Source organism: Idiotropiscis lumnitzeri, chromosome 8 (genome assembly GCF_059441095.1).
Source record: "Idiotropiscis lumnitzeri isolate Australia: NSW breed Sydney's pygmy pipehorse chromosome 8, RoL_Ilum_1.0, whole genome shotgun sequence".
Lineage (NCBI taxonomy): Eukaryota > Metazoa > Chordata > Actinopteri > Syngnathiformes > Syngnathidae > Idiotropiscis > Idiotropiscis lumnitzeri.
The window spans coordinates 14,106,296-14,127,768 of NC_142398.1; the positions used below are offsets into that span (position 1 = coordinate 14,106,296).

Sequence of the window (21,473 nt, forward strand, 5' to 3'; positions counted from 1 at the left end):
AAAAAGAAGAGGACAATAAGTGAGTGGGTCATTTGGGCATCGTAGATGACACATTCTGTTCATTAATCCGACCAGGCCAGCATTTGTAATATCGCAACTCATGTAATATTTACTTCTTGCAATCATATTTTTAAAGGGGAAGTCCCGTCAAAAATGTTCAATGTGCCCCCACTAGTCTAGTCATAGAATTCTGGTTAATGTTGTTTTTGTGGAATATGAATTAAGTAACAAAATCCATCCATTTTTATCCATCACAGGGAGTGTCCATTTTGCTCACTTTCTGTTGACTGAAAATGACATCACAGTTGCTCAGGTAACAACCGTCACGGCTCCACCCTTTCGTAGGTTTGCTCATGTAACGTACACAAGCGCTTGAGGTGGATAAAAGCGGCTTGCTTTGGCTGCTGAATCCCGTTTTCCACAAATGCAATATTATTTATTATATTAATAATTATTCCGCAAAAGTCATCGATTTTATTTCTACTCTGACAAACCATTTTTAAAAAACATTAAAACATATACAGTGGATCGCATTGACTTTTGAACATTTTATATAGAATCTTTAGTGATGTGCCATGGGGTTTCTCATGTAAAACGTATATCTTGGCTCCAAAAAAAGTATGGGGAACAACTACTCTCGAAGGATGAATAAGCTTGAGATAGCAGAAAGTAGTCACAGATCTTAAGTAAAAGCACAGCTTAAGGGCATCACAATGGAAAAAGATGTCATGGAATCTCACATTCAATTATCAGCTTTAGGATGTCAGACGGTAGGTAATGCTCCCCCTCAGGGTGTTTTCAAACCATTCTCCAGGAATTGCAATCAACTGAAAAGTCGTGTTTTAGAGTGGATGAGCAAACCCCGAGAAGTTCAATTCCATGTGATCAAAGGATCGCCACAAAACAACTATGTTAATCCTTTGTTCTTTGCAGGAAAATGATACTTAACGTTAGGTCATCAACAATGGTGCAGTGGCACATTCACCTGACTTCAGTGCCGGTAGCGTTGGTTCACGTCCCATACAATGATAGTGTGAATTTCAGAATTGGAAAAACTTACTCACACTATCTAATTATGTAAATATGAGTGTTAAAAAAAAAAAAAAAGGAAAAAGCCTGGTAGAAGTATAAGGGTTTTGCCGAGAGATAACATCACATCACTTATATCTGAAATTGCCTTTCACCGTTGAAATTGATGGAAATGCATTCAAAGCCTCGCAAAATATTTTTCTGTGTATTTTTTCTTTAATTTATATTTTACTTTGAATTAAACAGATTTTGTCAAACCTCAATCAAGTAAATGGCCATTTTGCTGCTGCCCGACTTGTTCGACTTGAGGCGTTATAAGACAGACAGGCAGATTATACTGAACATGGACACCTGTACAGTCTCAGCTCCATGCAGAGGATAAAGAATATAGCACTGAGTCCTGTTACACTGGATATCTAAATGTGTTCAAATATCAGTTGCTTAAAAGGTTATTCTGTATATAAGTGTCCCGTTATGTGTTAGCATTAGCATTAGACTAGCGGATAAAAGGCTATGTTGTTGAATTTTTTTTTTTTTACCAAAGTGTTGTTCATGCCAACACTATACTCAAGTACAGAAAAAAAAATATATAGTACTTGTCCTAAAATAGAATTTTCAAATATCTTTAGTCAGTATTTGTACTTTGTTACCCTTCGATTGAGTGGCGACCAGTCCAAGTTTTAGACAGCCTTTTGCCCAGAGTCACTTCTATCACGGTTTCTCTTCCCGAAGCTTGTGAGGGCAGGTGAGGTTGTCAGCGCAAGATCAAGTGGTAAACAGATATCATCGACTTTGTTTTTTTTTAATCGCCATCTATCCCCTAAAGGCCTTCATTTCTGCTGACGCTGCAATAATTTGCCTGTCATCCTGATGTTTCATTTTACTCTAACGTGAGTCTATCTGATACATGATCTTATTCCCTTGAGGGAATATGACTTTCTCCCATCCGAAGGAAACAATTAAGTGTTTCACCGAAGATAACATCAGGGTAAATTGCTGGCCTACTTGGATTTGACATTCCTAATCTCTGAGCAGTTCGCTTCTCGGAAAAAAAAAAATCATATGAAGGTGCAAGTGAAGATCCTCTTCCAGATGTTTTTAATTCACCAACTTTCACGTCTACCAGATGTCCAATGGATCACATATGATCTTAGGAATGGATGTGGTTTCATCTTTGTTGTTCTACGTTCACGTCCTCTACTTGGAACTCTTATCATGTCTTTGCTACAGACCCATTTTTGTGTTTTCATCTATGGCAGCTTTAAAAGAACATGTGTGCAATGGTGAGTTTTTGTTTATATTTAGGCCCTCAAAAATGTGAACTAAATCTGGACATTTACTACACACCCTAATCCAGTGGTCCTCAAACGTTTTACAGTAAATTCCACCAAAAATGACTTGGCTTTTCAAGTACCTCCATTAAAAAAAACAGTATCTTAATTGTTCATCAAAAACAATGCAGAGGTTTTATTCCTAAAACGTATGCCGCTATTTGTTTTTATTGTAAGCCACTGTAACATTATGCACAATTTGAACATTAAGGGCTCCATTTTCATGCCTAGAAGAAGTGTAGCACAAAATGCCGTCAACTGTGTGTATGAGTTGGAGTTTCTTTGTGTGGGTATTTTCTCAGACGAGTACAGTTAGAAATGACATTTGCGCCGTTGTGGGTGTGAACACAGCGGACTCCAGAAATCACTAAAATAGCTACAATCAGACACCAATGATACGTTATGTCATATATTATATTTTTAAGTATTATTATTTTTTTTTTAAACAATTGCGATAGCCAAGGAATGTGATTTAAAAAATATGATAAAAATAAAACTGCGCTCTAAAATGTAACAAATTATTCTGTTATGCATACGCATGTAATAAATGTGCCCAACAAATTATACAGTAATGGTAAGGAGCCAAAACACAGGTTCGGTGTCTCTTATTTCACTTGAGTTTATTTGTAACAAATAAAACTTGTGTCAACAAAGAACAGAAATCCATACAGACCCGTGTGTGTGATTTTTTTCCCCATCCTTAGGTTTGCACACACTCCAAGAACCAATGTAAGAAAATAAAAAGCACTTGTTGACCCGGAGCAGAAAATGAAAAACAGACAAACAAACAAAAACTTTACATATACAGACCAGTTTGACGGCACTGATCCAAGCAACACACCATTATTTTCGTTTTTATACAATTTATAAATTCCAGTTTTAATCCATCTACATAATACATTGGGGGGTTAAAATAGAACACTTTTATGGTGAAACTCATTTTGTGGTGCAACAAAGCCACAAGGTGATGTATTGCACATATTTCTGTGCCATAAACGGTGATTTCTGGTGCAATCTTTTGTTATATCACTCTGTATACAGTATCTGATATATTCACAATTACTCTTCATCATAATCATTTAAGAATTTCAATTAGTCTCTGTGTTTGGTGTTATTTACATATACACAACTGCGTGAGCATTACAGGGTCCATGTTGAGCTAGTTCAAGTAAAATTTTTTTATTTTATTTTTTTAAACATTTTTTTGGATTGGGTTGGGGTGTGAGCTTACAGAGATAAGAGGATTTAGTGCATAGTACAAGAGAGAAAGTGCAAGTCTTCCCATTACAGGTGCGACCAACGGGGCATCTCCAAAGTGGTACCATGCATACGAAAACAACATTAGGGACACCAGAGTGGCATCATGAAAAGATCAACATGGAAAAGAGGAGGGCAGAACAAGGAACACTGTTGGCTGTGGAATTGACTCCTGTATGCACAAATGTCATCATTTAGCTTTTTTTTTCTCTCTTTAATTTGATAATAAAAATGCCTCTGCTGCTTTGATTGCCTCATATAGTGGCCAGATGGTGTTTATTCACTCACCCGCAGGTGCATGGGGGTCTTCAAATACTCTTATATATCATTTCAAATATTATTTCCCCACACAGATAATGAAAGTCAATTATGTCAATACTCTAAAGGGGTGCCTTGAGATGCAGGTGACCTGACGGAGAGTTTTTTGACACACTAGCTATCATTTGGCGTTTTTTTTTTTTTTGCTCTTGAGACACAAGTGCTGCGTGGTGGAAGTGCAGTCAACTTTACTCACGTCACTATAAGCAGAAGTTTGGCAAAAAGTGGTAATTCCACTCTCACTTGAAGTTTATTGTCGAACTAAATTATAAAACCAAGAGAGTGACACTTTTTACAGCCAAAAAACTTTGCCTTAGGAATGCCCCGCTAGCTTAATGCTAGAATATCATGAAAAACGCCATTGAGATGCTAACGGTTAGCATTGATAGTTGCGGTTTTAGAACAACCGCTGATATAACAACACTGACAGGCACACATTCTTTATCCTCCTCATAAAATGACTAATTACAGTATTTTACTGAGTCACTTAGAGCAGCAGTATAAGTATTATTCTTCAATTATATCTGCATGAATGTATTTAACGCCCCCGCTGGCAGAGATGGGTACACCAGAAGGAGAAGCACAATACATTGAATTGCAGCATTAAAACGTGATGCACAAACCACAGGTTCGGTGTCCATTTAATTATCTTGATAGTCTTTGTTTTTAAGTGTAACATTATAGACTGCTATTGTTCCTTATCAAAAACAAATATTTGTGCGTGTGTGTGTTAATGGCATTTCCATTCATTTCAATGGCTCAGTCTAGATACTCACATGGTCACGGAATAAATTAAATTATTATCTCAAGGCACCACTCTTTGTCAGTATTAGTGGTATGGAGTAAATCCAGGAAAACTGAAAAAAAAAATCTTGACAGGTACACACAAAAGAGTCTATCTGGGCTGTGGCGCAGCTTGCGATTAATGAAAATGGAGGCCACTATTTGAGGAAATACGGTAATAGAAAGTCTGCTTTTGCATTCTCGCAGAGATTTTTCTCATTAAAATCATTTTATTCGTAGCTCATACTTTTGAAATAAACATTTGTTGTACTGCAGTTGAGTCTGAGTTGTGCTCATTTGTTCTCCTTCAAAGCGATATGACTGCATTCCTATTAAAGTGATGTCTATGATGAGCCAGCCTACCGTAGAAAAACAACAGAATACACCAGCAATTTTCACATAGTGGAACCTAAAATTATTCACATTCTCTCTCTCGCTCACGCGACACAAACATACATTAGTGTGCATACGTAAAATACACAAGAACCCTTAAACGTAACTTTATCAAAATAGGCGTGTAATATAAGGCACTAGAAATCTAAACGTAAAACTATTCATTGGGAGTTGCAATCATTCGTTAGTTTCCCGGTTACCGTGACGACAACATTGTCTACTTGGGGTGGCGGTGTGATACGAGGAATCAAATGCTTAACATGATGCACCATCGTTAGTATTTCGTCTTCATCATCATCATCATCATCATCATCATGGCATGTGACTGCAGTAAATAAGTGGACATAAAAATATATATAATACATCTACTTATTGCACACTGAATCAGACAGTCACACGAGTCAGTGGTGAGCATTCCGGTGCGAACGTCGTCTCGACACATTTCCACAATTCTTGCTCTAAAATCTAGGTGAAGTTTTAAATAATTTTTCAACCCCCCTCCCCCCAATAAAAAAAAAATGTGCACGCTCTACAGATTTGTGAAAACACTCTTTCTCTCTCTTTTGATTTATACACAAAATGGAGAATTTTCATGCGTCAGCACACTTGATAGTGATCCTTTGGCCCCTAAACCAAACCACCCATTTTCTATAGACTTTGTCCTCATTAGGGTTTAGGCTGAGCCCGAATTTGATTGACTTGGGCGAGAGGTGAGTTACCCCCTAGATTGGTTGCCAGATAATTGTAGTCCATCCCTAACTTTGGACACTAAATATGAGACGAACTGACCGTTACACCTTATTCCTGACAATAAATCAGACACAACATAATCCAGAGCCTTAATCCCGAACCAAACTGGACGCTCTTATAGTGAAATGTAACCTTTAACCATCAAGCATCGAGCAGGCAGAGACTTCATTGATTTGCTCATGCAAAAAAAAAAAAAAAAAGAAATGATTACAGAACAGTAAATGGCGGAACTTCTCTCAGAAACTGCAAAGCCCCACAACTTCTGATTGTATTTCTTTGAATAAAAATATTTGACAACATAAAAAATGCACAAGAAACAGAAAGTATAAAAAAACAAATGGGTGACTGTAGCTTTAGTGAGCCTACTTCCTTTTTTTTTTTTTTAAATCAGTCACATGCTGCTGTTTTGTTTGTGGTGGTGGTGCTTTTTAAACCTCTCACAATTTCCTTGCCTTAAACTGTGAAGAATTAAGTTGAACTGGTGCTTTTTCTTTTCATAACTATGTGATTGAAATGTCTTCTTCATTTATAGGTAACAAGAGTCTGTGTCTCTAAAACCAACAAAAAAAGGGGGCAAAACACTTCCTGGCGTCCACTGCGGATCTGTGAATCCTTAATACTGTATGCTTGGTACGTTTCCACTCTCCGGTGCTCCAAAGTCCCACTTTGCGTCCATCCTCGAGACGTCCATATGACGGATGCCTTTGAGTTCGTCTAAAGATAGAAAAATCAAACGTCCTGTGACACTCTATCAATCAAGGTTGGTGATGCTACACTGGTGGTGGATGAGGTGAGCAGTTCCACACCCGAACAATGTAAAGCAACCCGGGTGCTCGGAAAACAGCACTGACTGGAACGAAACAAAGACAAAAGTTGATTCTGATCGAGTATCGGCGCGAGTTGCTTCTTCAGACGGACCAATGGGCGTGTTTGGGTCGAGGGGTGGGTGGAGACCCCTTGTCAAGCAGGTTGCTATGGCTCAGTTAGAGGTGCTCTTCATGGGTACGCAGGACTCCCCCCCCCCCCCTTCACTCTGCATGTTGGTGGCGCTCTCTTCACAGACACGTCGCCGCCCAGCGCGTTCATCCACAGGCGAGTGGATTTGGTGGGACGTGCCGTGACACATTTATGTTGCATAGTGATCAAAGCTTCCAAGATACTCCAGACTGGCACGGTAGCAGAACTGGTACTGATCCTGGAGGAGGCACAAATGTACTGGTGAGAAATGCTAAAAAGGAAGAGAAAGAGAGAGAAAAAGCAAAACGTGGATGACGACTGACCTCTGTTTGAACGGTGGCAGGTCTCTGCGTGCGCAGCATCTTGACCGTCTGGAAGATGTCCACCACGCCCTCGTACCGCATCCGCTCCAGCACGATGCTCAGCGTGATGAACACGCCCGTTCGGCCCACTCCAGCACTGGTGGGAGACACGTTTGCAGTTCAGGAACGTAACAGTGAGAGAATATTTTCAGGACTTTTGGGAGATTTCCACGAGGAAAGCAAGGAAAGGTGGGCAGTTTTATTTCTATAGCACATTTCATACGCAATGTGCTTCACGCAACGAAAATTAGAAATGCCCACAAGACCTTGAGCAAAGGTAAAGGGAAAAAAAAAAAAGCAAACATTTTATGTATTTAAAATCAATTCCAATGAGTTTGCCTTCACTTCTCTTGGTCGCTTATTCCACTTGTGTGCGGCATAGCAGCGAAATGCCTCTTCACCATGTTTACTTTTACGTCGGAGTTTCACCAATTGACGCAAGTCCGCAGACGTCAGACCATGACTGGGTTCATATTCATTAATCATTCCTTTTATGTAGTCAGGATCCAAAGCATTCAGCGATTTAGAGACGAGTAGCAGAAGTTCAAAATCTGTTCTACTGCTGACGAGCAGCCAGTGGAAAGCCTTTAGGACTGGAGTAATATGTTGTGATTTATTTGTTCTGCTCAGAATCTGAGCTGCAGTGTTCTAAATGAGCTGCAGCTGTTTGATGCTTCATTAGTATTGCATCGTAAATATACGGGAATTATTTGAACATTTCGGATGCTTCGTGGAAATTGAAATTTGTAGCTGAGACACTTTTGAAGAATGTGCATTTGAATGTTGTAGTCGACAACTGCTAAAAAAAGGAAACAATTCCAAATGACTTTGCAATATTTTTTTAAATGTATCAACGCATCATTTTTTCATGCATTGACAATCTCCCAAATAGATCTGAAAATTAATTTCTTAGGAGTGTACTTGCAAGAATACCAACCCGACATTTTTTTTTTTACCTGCAGTGCACAGTAATTGGTCCATCCTGGCCAAACTGTTCTTTAGTTTTATGTACTTGTCCAATAAAATCAATGAATCCCTCCCCCGACTTTGGCACTCCTTGCTCCGGCCAATCGGTAAACTGGAATTGACGAACCGTCCGTGATTGGCCATCCTGGAGGAAAGAAAACGCATGGCTTATTACTCTCGTAGCTTTAAAGCGCTTCATTCTGCATGACTTACTCGAGCGTCTGTGACTTTGAATTCTCGGAGGATGTATTGAGGCATGTTGTACTCGGCCATGGGATCCACCACAAAGTACTGGTACCGAGCTGAGCGCTCTGCGGGCCAGTACTGGTGACATTTCTCCTGCATGGAAACAACACACAAAACGCTACATCACGTGCGCGGGACTCGGTATGCCTCTGGAGGGATCGACTTTTGCGTTTCCGTGGGACTTTTCGTCAATATTCCTACAGTACAGGATATTCCTTTACTTTCACACTGCGACGGTTTTCTGGCCAGTTCAAGTTGCAACGCGTATTAAACTTCTTGATTGCAAATCAAATGGTCGGTTGTAAACAAACAAAATTTATTCTTGGAGTCGTGTCCCCACAGCACACATCATTTGCTCTCACTATTGAGTCGAAGCAAGTATCTGACTCTCATTTAAAAAAAAAAAGACAATAACAGGGCAATTAAAGATTCATTTTCAAACATTTTTCTCACGTATTCCTTTGTGAGTCCATCTTCGGCCAATTAAACAAACCAAAACAACAGCTGATGTCTGGCATGTCAAATTAAAGAAAGAAAGTCTAAACTAATATGGGCATATTGGATCGTGTATATCATTCAAGACCCTACCGATTTCAAAATCAATAGAAACTTTTGGATGAACATATTGCAGTTTGACAAAAGCTGGTAGAAAAGAAAACAAAGAAGGAAGTTGCTACAAAGTTTAACTCATTTACTGCCATTGACGGCTAAAGATGTCAAAGATCCATTTTTTTTTTTTTAACTCGGCAGATTAGAATTTGTAAACAGACAAGTGGGCCAGTTCATTGGTAGACGGAGTAAAAGTTAAAAAGGGGGTGGAATCTTCTATCTTCTTCACTTTAAAAAAAAAAAACATGTCATGTTTGTTGATTGACATTGCATTGTCTCTCTGGAGATAAAATGAGTCGATAATTTGTGAAAATAACAGACCAACGTGAGGACTGACCAAAAGTACAGACTTCAAATTTGTTCATTTTCCACCAGACAGGGCCAGAATGGAAAATTGTTTTTTTTATTGAAAAAAAAAAAATAATACCAAAACAAATCAACAAGATGCTCGTTCTGACAAAAAGAATCAACCATCATCCTTACCCGTCCCATCTCTCTCAATTTAGTGAGCATGACAACGATGGTGGAGTTGTGTTCCCACAGCATCCTCCAGTAGTCCTCTGTGGTCTCCGCCAACGGGCCTTGTGTCGCTATGTAGGCCTTCTGTTGCCTAGAAGCACATTTGATGTTACAAAAAGGACACTGCAAAGGCACCCGCGGGCAGGAGTGCACAATATTAATAAAGGTGTGACTGACCTGTAGCCGTCGATGAAGCTGGCGTTGATGTAGTCCGACCCCTCCACTCCCCTGATTGGCTGCAGGGGGACTCGCGTGGTCTCGTAGGGCATGATGTTGACCAGCCTGTTCTTGAACTTGTTGCATGGCAGGTTGGCACTGACAAAGCGCGACGTGTGGGCCTTGGCACTGGCCAGACGCTGGCATGCAAAAGATGACGACATAGATCAGATGCGGGCAAGAGCGCACTTAACAGCGACAGGAAATTCACTTCAAAGTTTTAAATTCTGCAAATCTGGAATGTACCCATTGTGGGACTATTAAAGACCTATTCAATTGAACCCGGGGTGGGCAAACTTTTTGATTGGCGGGCCACAATTGGTTCTAAAATTTGACAGAGGGGCCGGACCAGGAGCAGATGAATGGAGTGTTTTGGTAACCTCACCTCATCGGAGAAAAAAATACATTTCATTTTAAATGAGAGTGAACAAAAACATTACAACAATATTTATGTCTTTGAAACACCGCAGTATTTAGAAAATAAAACATGAACATGGTTTATTTATTTAATTTTTTTCCCATGTTCGGCGGGCCAGATTAAAACATCTAACGGGCCGCATGTGGCCCCCGGGCTTTAGTTTGACCATGCCTGTATTGAACAATGTCAAAAAAACAAATAAGAATACATTTGTTGAATTTTAGCCAAAATAAAATGCTTTGAGATAAACAAACAAAAAAGAGCTTGTCTATTCAACATCACAAACTTAAAACTTTTAACTTACTCCTGCTACATGATACGCAAACCCCAATCAATGCGTTATTGATCGATGCCCGTTTCGTCCAATGTTGTCGCGCCAGTGACTGAAAAGCCATCGACGGTACAGACAACCCGTGTCGGAAGGTGACATTAAACAGAAACCTGTCACACTTACAGTGAGCGGTGACCAAAGTGTTGGTCTGACAGAGAATTGGAAAAAAAAATAATCATAAATAATAAAAGTGGAACCACATCATATGGTCACTACTATGTTAAATGCAATGTAACCCGGGGTACTCAAATTGTTACAAGGCAAATCTGACAAAAATGTTTTTTGTGACATTACAGCGCACCACAGAAAAAAAAAAAATACTCCCTGTGCAGACAAAGCATGATAATAATGGAGGGAAAAGAATGGAAGGCAGAAGAGCAGCGGCGACAGCGCCTCACCGAAATGTCTTTCCATGCAAGTTTTCTGGCGCAGTGCACAAGTGAAATGAGAAAAATCCCATTTACTGGCCTGCCTCAGGGTATGCAGTCAGACAAGTGAATAAACAAGAGAATATTATGGGATGGGGGCATTGAAAGGCAATGGGAGGACGTGCATAATAAAGACAAATGAGAGAAACAGCAAGAGAATCCAAATTTGTGGGCAGAAAAACCACAAGGCCCCATGTTGTCTCACTGTACATGTGTGACCCTCAACTGATCCCGTAGCCCCGGAACACACACGCACACACACGATTGTGCTTTCTCACACTTGACCAACGCATGACGTCTCAAAATGAGAGACAACAACAGAGACCAGGCGGATAGAAACCACAGACTCCGGGGGGAATGAAACAATACCCTTTGCTTGGTAACAACAGGGTCTCACAAAGTAAGCTTCCAGTATTGGTGAGAATGCAATTTTCTTCAAGACGGAACAAAGCAGGAAAATCCCCCGGAAAAAACCCGCAAGTTTAGATGCCGTTCATTTTGGTACTCTCTAGTCTGGTTTTGATCATCAACAATCAAGACGGTCTTATCAAGACAATCCGGGACAAACAGACCATTGTATCTCTTGAAAACATGTCATTATTTTCAGTATGTCCGGATAAAATCATGCCCAGTTGGCAACCAGAAGGAAAGATAATCTTCATGTGAAGTGAGGCTCCTTATAGAATTCAGTGGAACCGGTAAAGTTGAACCGTTGAAGGGATCTGGACAGAATTTGGGGAAAAAATACGCCTCTGAAGTCATGCAAAACTGCCGTCATGCGGGGGATATTCCAGTTACCGTCATTTCTCGAGAACGACACTCATCCAAAATCGAGGGGGTGTATTATACACCAGTACACAAATTTATCACGTTGTATTGATGTTTACCAGTACCGAGGGGTTATGAAGAAGGTGTGTTTTAAGTCCAACAGGAAATGTCATATATAATATTACAAATTTATATTTAATAACATAATTTTCGCTGCTTATCAAAAATCATGATGGCCTCATAAGGATTTTTTTTCTTCTTCGTTTTTGTGACGTCCCCCGAGAGGGCTAGGTGTCACAACAGCCCAGAAGCCGCGAGCTAGCCAGGTGTGGCATGAGTGTTGATGTGTCGACAATCAAAACTGTTAACAAGGTAAAATAACTTTTTTACAAAAAAAACAACGCACAAAAAAAAATAATAAAAAAAAATAAATTAAAAAAAATTAAGGATGGATACCAGCAAATGGGCGAATTATATACATTATTGTGATGTCATTTTCAGTCGACGGCAAAATGGATTACCCCTGCTTCTTTTTTCATATTCCTCAAACGGAATATTATTCAGAATACCGTGTTTAGACTAGTGGCGTCGCATAGAACATATTGGAAAGACATTTTTTTGACTCGACTTCCCCTTTAAGAGAAGACAATGAAAATGATCAGACTCACATTCAAAACAGCAAGACAACAATATCACCAATTATTTATCATTCTTTTTTTAGCTTCAAATCGATCTAAACCCTCACCTCTCATATGAGGTTGGTATTTTATTTGACTTTTTATGATTGAAATCATTTCATTTCACAACTCAAGTTCCCTGACATCAGCAGTGTATTTGCTGGAACAGATTCTGTTCTTAGAGATTCACACGCTCCATGTCATATTTACAACTGAAAAGATGGAAATCGTAATTCCATGTGTTCGTCCACGGTGCCCAGTAACACTGAGATGGAATCTGATGAATGAAGCAACCCAGCCACGTGTTTTCCATCAATACAAGTCTGGAAAGACAGCTCGGAGGGCGCAGAGTTCATTGTCATTCATCGGAGACTGCTGCTGCCAGGACGAGAATTCTCGGGCATCGGTGGAGGAGATCACTGAAACAGGCTTTCTTTGAGTGTATGAAGATGTGACCTTTGACGAAGAACTCAACTTCTGGGACAAAATTGCTTGTTTCTACACTGGTAATGCACACTTGCCTTCTAAAACAGTAAAACGATCATTTCCTTTGAAAGATTGAAATCCGATCATCCTTTTTAATTTCGACCATCCGTCTGGACAATATGACGACTCTCAGGGCGGGGTTGCTGGAACTAAAAGAGCGTCTCACTGCCTCAGGAAAGATGCTGTCAGAAAGTGTCAAGGTCAGAAAATCCATGCTCATGATTGGGTTCGTCATTGCAAAGAGGTCCCCCCCCCCAACACACAGAATTTCCAATAAAAATCCCACAATATGGAGAGTGGCTAGTTTGGTGACGAACCATTTCAAGGACAAAAGGCTCGTTGCTCTCATTAAAGTCATTTGACGTTTTTCGTAATTTATTTTATGTTGCGATTTTTCAATTAGGCTTGGATATACTGCTCAGGGATCATTAACCTCCCGTCAGTGTGTGTCTTATTTAATTGTTTAATGGCTTCATCATAGGAAGTGCTACTGTGGCAACAGGGAAGTCGCCACGTTGTATAACAACGCATTATTTTTACATCGCTCTTAATTGCTTACCTTGAACTCCAGCTCCATGCCGGTGACATTGTCGCCAGGTTCGATCTGCGTCAGCCTTTGGATGTATGAATACAGGTTCCTGGCGGGAACCTCCGTGTTCCCGCAGGTGACGGCCTCCAGCAACGCGTCATAGATGAAGATGTACTGGTCCTCTGTCTGGACCATGTAGTTCCTCTGGGAGCGCATGAGCGTGACGTGGCCGTAGATGTCCACGGTCTTCTCGTGCTTGATCCGTTCCGCCATGGCGTCGATCACGATGAAGCAACCTGTGCGGCCCACTCCGGCACTGAATGGGGAAATGGGGATGGTCAATTCATGTATCTTTAAACTGTAAATTCGACGCTACTGCTTCACAGTTCAGAGGTTGAGAGTTTGAATCCTGGCTCAGTCCCTCCTACCTCTGATGTCAGGTTAATTAAAACTGTCAATTGGCGAGTGTGATTGATTGCATCTCTAGATGTGTCCTGCGATTGGCTGGCAACCGGTAGAGAGCGTACCCTAGCTTCTAGTCCAATGTCAGCTAGGACAGGTTCCAGCTCACCAATGACCCTAATGAGGACAAGTGTTGTAGAAAATGGATGGAGCGTAATGAATAATTCACCACGGACAAGCTTTGAAGTGTTAAAGACCACCGCCGCTAGATTCACTCTCTCTAATTTTGTCACCTTTTTTTTTGGAGTCAAAATTTGCACAAATGCCGAACATTCGATCCAAGGAGTGATCGTTAAAACACATGTCTCTTTTTGTACAGAACAGGCTGCATAAATGAACTTATAGATGTCAATTGTCCTTCATTCACAATTTACACGACCAATAAGATACACAAACTTTGTGTCAAGAGAGGACACGTTCTATTTATAATCGCATGGATGCATTGGAGGCCCATGATGTCAGGAGTTGTCCTGATTGCAGATTCCTGAGCATCCTGGGAAATCAAGACCGTTGGCATGTTGGCAAGAATCTTCAAAACTGAACCTTTTTTTTTTTCTTTTTTTCATAAAGCCGAGAGTCAGAGCAAAGATTTTTGTGAGTCATCCCTTTCTTACGGTATATTATTACTACCACTCCTATTGGAACCGCTACTACTAATTGCCTATCTCTGCCTCCGGCCCAATATTGGCTCTGTTCAAAATGTCTCACAAGGATGGAGTTTTTGCCTGCCTCTGTCAAAATGTTCGCACCGGGGTGTGTCTACAAGGTGAGTGATTCTAAACTTGCTGATAGTTTAAAGAGGCCAGGAATAACTTTTTTTCTTCGTGTACTATACTGCATAGCACAAATTCTTAGCCAAAGTGTCAAAACATGCAAAGTTTGTGCAGAAAAATTGCCATCAGTGACGAGTCAGCACTAGGATTATGAATTCCGGAGATATTCTCCGATCTACACCCAGTCCAAATATGAACTCCTCGAAATTCCCACTCGTTTCTGCTGTGCTGGTACCAAATTGGTAAAAGATCCTTAGCAAGGAGGTTCCCAGAAGTGAATGAAAACCTCTTTAAATGGCAGAATGAATATTGGGATGTGAGAGTGACTGCGGTGGAATGAGATTTGGGCCCATTGTTTGATTCCCAGGCTGCTTGATACATTAAGACACATTATGACAGAGGCTTGGCGACATAATTAAATTTGTCTGTTAATCCTGTTAGATACTCCATCTGACTGCGAGCAAAGATTACCAAGAGCTTCTCTTCCGACAACCTTTTCACCTCCCCCTTGCCTTGACCGCCCTAAGTACCTTTCACACACTCCACCATCAGCCTGCGTTTTCTCTGCACCTTTCCTCTTCTTTAATTCACCACTTCCATGCGCCGTGTCCACAGTTTGACCTCGCCTATTTCCCCTCGCTCCCTTCGCTACTCTCCTTCTGCTCATATCTCATCATTTACCTCCCAGTCCCTTGCTAACTCTTCCTCTCAATCATTGTCTCAATCCTCCCTTTTTCCCTTCTGCATCTCGCCGCACTAATTCTTCCTCTCGGGAGCCTCTGGCCCATATTCCCGCAGCAACCTTCTATCGTCTTCCAATGCCGGTTACTGCAAATAAGAGCCTCCTTTCAGCTCTCGGTAATGACAAGTCTTCCAAAAAATTCTCCCTCCTTCCGATCTGACAGTATTTGAATATAAACTTATGAACCCCATACCAGCTCGAGTGGTCAGCAGTAAAATGCTGCTTATGCAAAATAAGGTCAGCAAACAAGCAGCTTTGAGAAGGTTACTGCGGAAAGGATGCAAAGGTTTGATGTAACAGAAGGTCCAATTGTGGTTTGGTTCAGGAACCATTAGTGCTCACAGTTGGATTGGACTGGATTTATAAAATGAGGCTGTGGAGGGAAGAACCGCCACCACGATGGTTAAATTATACACACTGACTGCCAATTTATTGAGTCTCCTTTGTATTCTGCTTGCAGACAAATCCAGACAAATAATCCACAAAATGCGAATATTTTGCTGATAGCACTGCGAGAGTCACAAAATAAAAGAGTGAACGATTTTAAACTATAACGTAAAACAGGATGGTGTGTCACTCACCTGCAGTGGACGATCATGGGCCCTGCATCTGCAGGGTTGCAGGCCTTGACCCTTCGCAGGAAGGCCAGGAACGGCGTGGGGTGCTCGGGTACCCCGTGGTCCGGCCAGGCTGTGAATTGGAAGTGACGGACCTCGCGCTTCTCATTGGAGCCACTCTGGAAACACACAAAGTCACAAAAAGTAACACTTGTGTTGAGGATTGATATGTAATAATTTGATCTTCAAACGACACAAGTATCTTGTAATTGGCTGCGCGGTGGGCTAATGGTGAGCACATTGTCTCAAGCCTTCCCTTCTCAAGCTTCTCAAATGACGTAGCTTTCAAATTAGGTCAGTAGTCCTATGTTCTGTCGTTCCATTTTTAAATCACATCAGCATCGACTGATTAATACACACGTGACGATAGAGTGTGTATTAACAGCAGCTGGAGGCTGTCCGAGGTATTGACTCGAAATAAACGAGCATACTGATGTCGGTGGAGTTGGTGATGAATTTTGGCTTGTTTGCAATGTGCACTACACTAAACGTTAGCAACAACTCATAAGCCAATCTCGAGCCATGAGCCAATATAAGAGTGGTATCAAAAATCATGAGCAAAGGCTGCTTCGTTTTAAAAGTCAATGACAATGTGAGCCAACATCCTCATGAAGCTCTCCAATGTGTGAGAAATGGGAGAATGAAATCAAAAAGCGGTTTCAAATATTGTGATAACGTTATTTAGCTATAGGAGAGGGCCAATATCGTTCCATTTTTGAAGGACTAGATCACAGGGGGACATATCCTCAGCTCACTGAAAAACTCAACGAGACGTTTTATGCTTTTTCTAAATAGTGCTAATAGGATAATAGGAAAGTAGTAATTCATTTCAGGCTAGCATTGTTGAAGTGCTACATCTTGATTGAAGCACAACCATCTTTTGTAAGCCAGTGAGGAGCCAAGTTTAGCCTGGGTTGTTAGTGGGAGTTGTACATGGTTTTTACCACATGCACAATTAAAATTTTACATGACATTTTTTCAAAAGGAAAAGTCCGAATGATGCGTTTGAAATAGTATTAAACCGTTTTGAGAACAAAGATTGGGGTAAATCTATTTTTTGAATTATTAATATGGAAAATTCTAAACATTTTGCGTGGCATCAATTAAGATTATTTTGCTACTTGTTGCAATCAATCTCAGGGTCCAATCCCCTGTAAAAAGCAGTAACTGGATACGTTTACTGTGTTGATGATGAAGATCATTTTAAAAATGAAAAAAGAAAAGCCACCGTTACCTCCTCCTCTGACAGAATAGTGCTCAGGTTGGGTGAGCGATGTCATGAACAACACATGCATGTGCCTACTGTCACATGGCAGCAAGCACACATCAATACACCAAGCAGCATAAATATTTGAAGAGATCAATACGCGCTGGTAAACTGTGTGGCGGTTGACTGCACATGTCACATTACCTTGTAAAGCGCAAAAGTCCGGACAGAGTAGGTGGCCAGCTCCACTGTGTCGAGCAGAGTGACCTGGATGAGGCCGTAGGTCTCTGTGCCTCGTGTGGGCCAGTACTGGTCGCACTTCACCTAAAAATCAAGACGGAGAATGTTGTGAGACCTGAAGGGCATGGTTTTTTTTGTTTTTTTTTTTTAGAAAGAAGTGCATGAGCGCAGTGTGTACTTGGTAAAAAAAAAAAAGGGCTTGGGAGATGAATACAGGTCAGTGAGATTTTGCAAAATTCAAACTGAATTAACAAGAAGTGTAAAACTGTGCTTATTGAGGCAACCCGATGTGTGAAAAGAGGTTTGAGTGCATGTGTCCTGCGCAAATAGTGTCTGATACCCTAAAACTGTGCACGGGGAAGCTTCCATACGTCTGGCAAGCGTTCACAGTGATCCACCACAGAGCAGGGAAAAGTTGAGTGAGTATCACTTGACTCGACGTGGCCCTAACGCTCCAACCTCACAAATCCCTGAAAGTCGACAGGGCCTGCCTCGCACCTTGAAATTCCCCGCATCACACGACCGTACTTGTAGTTCTTCAGCTCAGCCTCAGTGACCACAAGAGAGGGACGCATCCCGGTGGAGCGGGAGGGGCATACTAGAGCCTTGGCAGAATCAGGCCAAAGCAAACGCTGCTCACTGATCCCTCCGGTCCTCACATCAAAGACGGAACGGAGCTCGGCTCAGCTCGCTCTGCATTCCGCTACTCCAGACTCAGGATTAAGCATTTTGGCCCGGGACATTTGGGCTGTAATTACAGCTTTTCCATCGTGTTCCCACCAGACCTTCAGACACGATCAGGATGAGAACGGTCTTCCATGGTGGGGGGTGTTTGAAAAACCACATTTAAGTACTTAACATATATGCAAGACAGCACATGCCATCCTGCTTTGTGGAGGCCACCAGCAGAATTGTGCTGTTGTGTGGTTCGCTTAAAACAAAGAATCCTACTGATCCCATCTGGGATCATCGGTGTTGGTAATACATAAACACATAATAACGTAATGTAGATGGTTGTTAAATGTGATTAAATCACCCCCCCCCCCCGGCAAGTCTCCAACCCCACTGGAGAAAGGCAGGTTTATAGCAAACATCGGAAACACTAAAGAGCCAAGCAAATATTCAGAAGACGCAAATTCATCATCTTTACGAGGCAGTTGATGTTCTTTACAGCAAATATGCCACAGAGTTCATTCTTACCAATGCTATAAATTTGTCCTTTAAAGGCCTCATGGTATGAAATTTAATGCTGCACACTTGACTGAACCACAGCTCGACAGGAAGCACATTTGTAGGTGTGATCATGCAAGTGTAGACACTAATGTGCACTGTTTCTGAACTTCGGGGGTAACAAGAAACCCCCAAGTCAGTCCTCGTTGACTGTGGGTGCCTTGTGGTGCTTTGAAAATAGTTCAACTCATCGCGTTTGGCTATTGCACGGGGAAGGGGAAAGTGCAAAAAAAAAAAAAAAAAAAAAAAAAAAAAAAGAGGCACTGAAAAGAGAGGTAAGGAGAAAACCATGTGAGGAGAGGGGTGCATTTGAAAAGGGATTAGCAAAGGAGAGAAAGCGAGATCTTGCCTTAGAGAAGAAATAAGAGGGCATCTGAGGGTCAAAGAGACACAACAGAGACAGTTGGAGAAGGTTGGAAAGGAAACAGCTTGGACACAATGCACAGGTTAATAATAGGAAAAGAAGCACAGATGAGAGGAAAGGATCAGTTGCTACAAAACACATAAGAGCATTTCTTGTTTTTTTTTTTGTTTTTTTTTACCCTGAGCCAGTCTTGTTCATTTTTATTCTTACACGACACTCAAATGAACAAAAAGAATGCCTTGAAGCTGAATATTTTCTAATTCATTACCCAATTTGTTATGCCTTTAACCCCCTACCATTACTATTCGACTTTAATTCTGTCATTCTTTAGTAAGCAACGGCATCACAAAGCGTCCTCCTTTTCCTTAATGGAATTTCCTTTCTACTAACAATAAAAAAAATTCTGGCTCATCGATCTGGTTTTAACAATCCCCAGTATCCTAACTCGTGAGCCTCCCTCCTCATTATGTCCGCATTAGAATATACGTGGAATTATTCCAACGGCCACTCAAGAATTTGACTGGAATAATATGTTTTAAGCATTGTTGCCGGAGGATCTGTTTCTAATTTTAAACGTATAAACCTTTAAATGTTCCATGATATTTCCTCGCAAAATCCAGCCTAACGAAGGAGATAAAACCGCAAACAACTTCTATCGCGGATGCAAGCGAATGGCTTGCCAACGTGGCTATACACAAGAGATCACTCAATGTCACTCCGACACCAAGTTAATGTATGCTAAGAAAAACATTTGCCAGTGTAGGGCTTGCACAAATTTTCCGTAATCAGAGAATACACACACACACAAACACACGCACACAGTTTTTGATATGAGTGTATGAAATCTAATCTTCCACTTTAAAACACATTGCGATGTGTCTTTTATTGGACAAAATCCAATATGTAGAGTCCTGACAACTTGAGTCTTAAGTTTGTGAAATGAGAACGAGAAACTCATTGGATCATACTTTCTCGAACTGAGCTGTCCCATAACGATTTGAATTGTGATCCCACGGAACCGAAGCGAATCATTCCACTTTAAAATCGAACCGTCCTTCGATTGAATCGCACCCCGGTATCGAGATACATATTAAATCGTCTTTTATTTGAGAGATGCACATTATTAGTATTTATGTATAATGCAATCTTGTTTTTTTTTTCCCTATGATTGTTTTTGTTATGAAATTCTGGTAAATTAATTTCACATTCCCTACATGATAATAAATTTTGTTGGAATATTTAAATTTTAGAGAAGCATTGCCATGTTCAGTCTTTTCAAATACTGTATTTTTTTTGGGGGGGGGTCAATGTTGAAATGATTTGCAAATCTTGTTTTAAACTTCCGCTTTGCAGATGCCCATTAGCAGTGGGTTAACATTTATACGATCTTAAAGGTAATTGGAGCCACCATCTTGTTTTTTTTCTGAGGATGTATGATGCACCCAAGGTCATTCTGACTTTTAGAGCAAATAAATCTGTTGGAAGAAAGACTGCAATGAATAAGATTTCATATAATTCCTTGTTGAATTGAAAACATTGATTTATATTCTGCTTTTACCTTGCACTGTATCATAGTTCCAAATATAAGGGGCCATTGTTACGAATTAACAAAAAAGTCATATTTTTACAAATCATGCAGTATCATTGTCCTGATAAAATTAAAAAAAAAATTCAATAGTGTGACCACAGCATATAAAATTTTATATATAATATAATATAGTATAATATTATCCTGGACAATATGCCATTATTTCCCCGTGCTTTTCAATTCCATCCACCCTGTTGTCTCTTTTTGCAATTCCATCCGCTATGTCTTACCCTTGACTTCTCCTCCAACTTGGTCATCATGATAATGTTGGCTGTATGCTGCTCCCACACCATCCTCCAGAAGTCCCCGAAGGTCTCCGGGAGGGAACCCTGAGTGGCGATGTAGGCATTTTGACGCCGGTACCCATCGATATAGTTAGCGTTGATGTAGTCACTCCCTGGGACACCTGGACGTGAAGAGCACATGTCAAGAAGGGCGCATGGAGAAAAAAGGACATCGGGCATGTGACAAGCATTTTAAAGCAATTGCAAAGCAAAGCAAAAATACCTGATTATTATTCAGATTTCTTGTGAATCAATCTATATAGATTATTCCCAGTCAAAAAGCATGAAAGCAGCTTTATGTCCCAATATTGAAGGATGTGGATCAACTGAGGTTGTGGCAGGAAGATTAATGTTTTCACGGGGCACAGTCCTTCGGTGTTGGATTGTTCGGGTCGTCTTGTTTTATAATACAAGCTAAAATGATCACGCGTCTAATCCGAGCATACTCTTATGTGTGGCTTTGAATGGCAATATGACTGCAGGGCCGCTTGTGTGTAAGACGAGGCTGACACTGATTGTGTCCTGGAAGGGATTGTGTGCATTTCTGTGTGTGCGCATGCGTGTCTGCGTGTGAGTGTGCGCTAGTGTGGGTG

At 40.8% G+C, this 21,473-nt stretch overlaps 1 protein-coding gene across 12 annotated transcripts in view; it reads right to left on the reverse strand.

The window, feature by feature from the left end:
• Nucleotides 1-2,954: 2,954 nt before the first annotated feature.
• Nucleotides 2,955-21,473, reverse strand: part of LOC148332303 (receptor-type tyrosine-protein phosphatase delta-like) — a 160,746-nt gene continuing 142,227 nt past the window's right edge. For 6 of the 12 annotated variants that reach the window (XM_088303213.1, XM_088303211.1, XM_088303217.1 and 3 more), the window contains 11 exons: nt 20,827-21,002; nt 18,994-19,017; nt 17,379-17,498; nt 15,932-16,086; nt 13,404-13,689; nt 9,698-9,876; nt 9,485-9,611; nt 8,360-8,485; nt 8,137-8,291; nt 7,142-7,277; nt 2,955-7,056 (listed from right to left, as the gene is read on the reverse strand). In XM_088303213.1, the coding sequence (XP_088159339.1) occupies nt 6,988-7,056; nt 7,142-7,277; nt 8,137-8,291; nt 8,360-8,485; nt 9,485-9,611; nt 9,698-9,876; nt 13,404-13,689; nt 15,932-16,086; nt 17,379-17,498; nt 18,994-19,017; nt 20,827-21,002 (1,553 nt within the window). In that variant the 3' untranslated portion in view covers nt 2,955-6,987. The remainder of the gene's footprint in view (nt 7,057-7,141; nt 7,278-8,136; nt 8,292-8,359; nt 8,486-9,484; nt 9,612-9,697; nt 9,877-13,403; nt 13,690-15,931; nt 16,087-17,378; nt 17,499-18,993; nt 19,018-20,826; nt 21,003-21,473) is intronic. The other 6 variants (XM_088303216.1, XM_088303220.1, XM_088303219.1 and 3 more) reach the window with 1 other exon arrangement.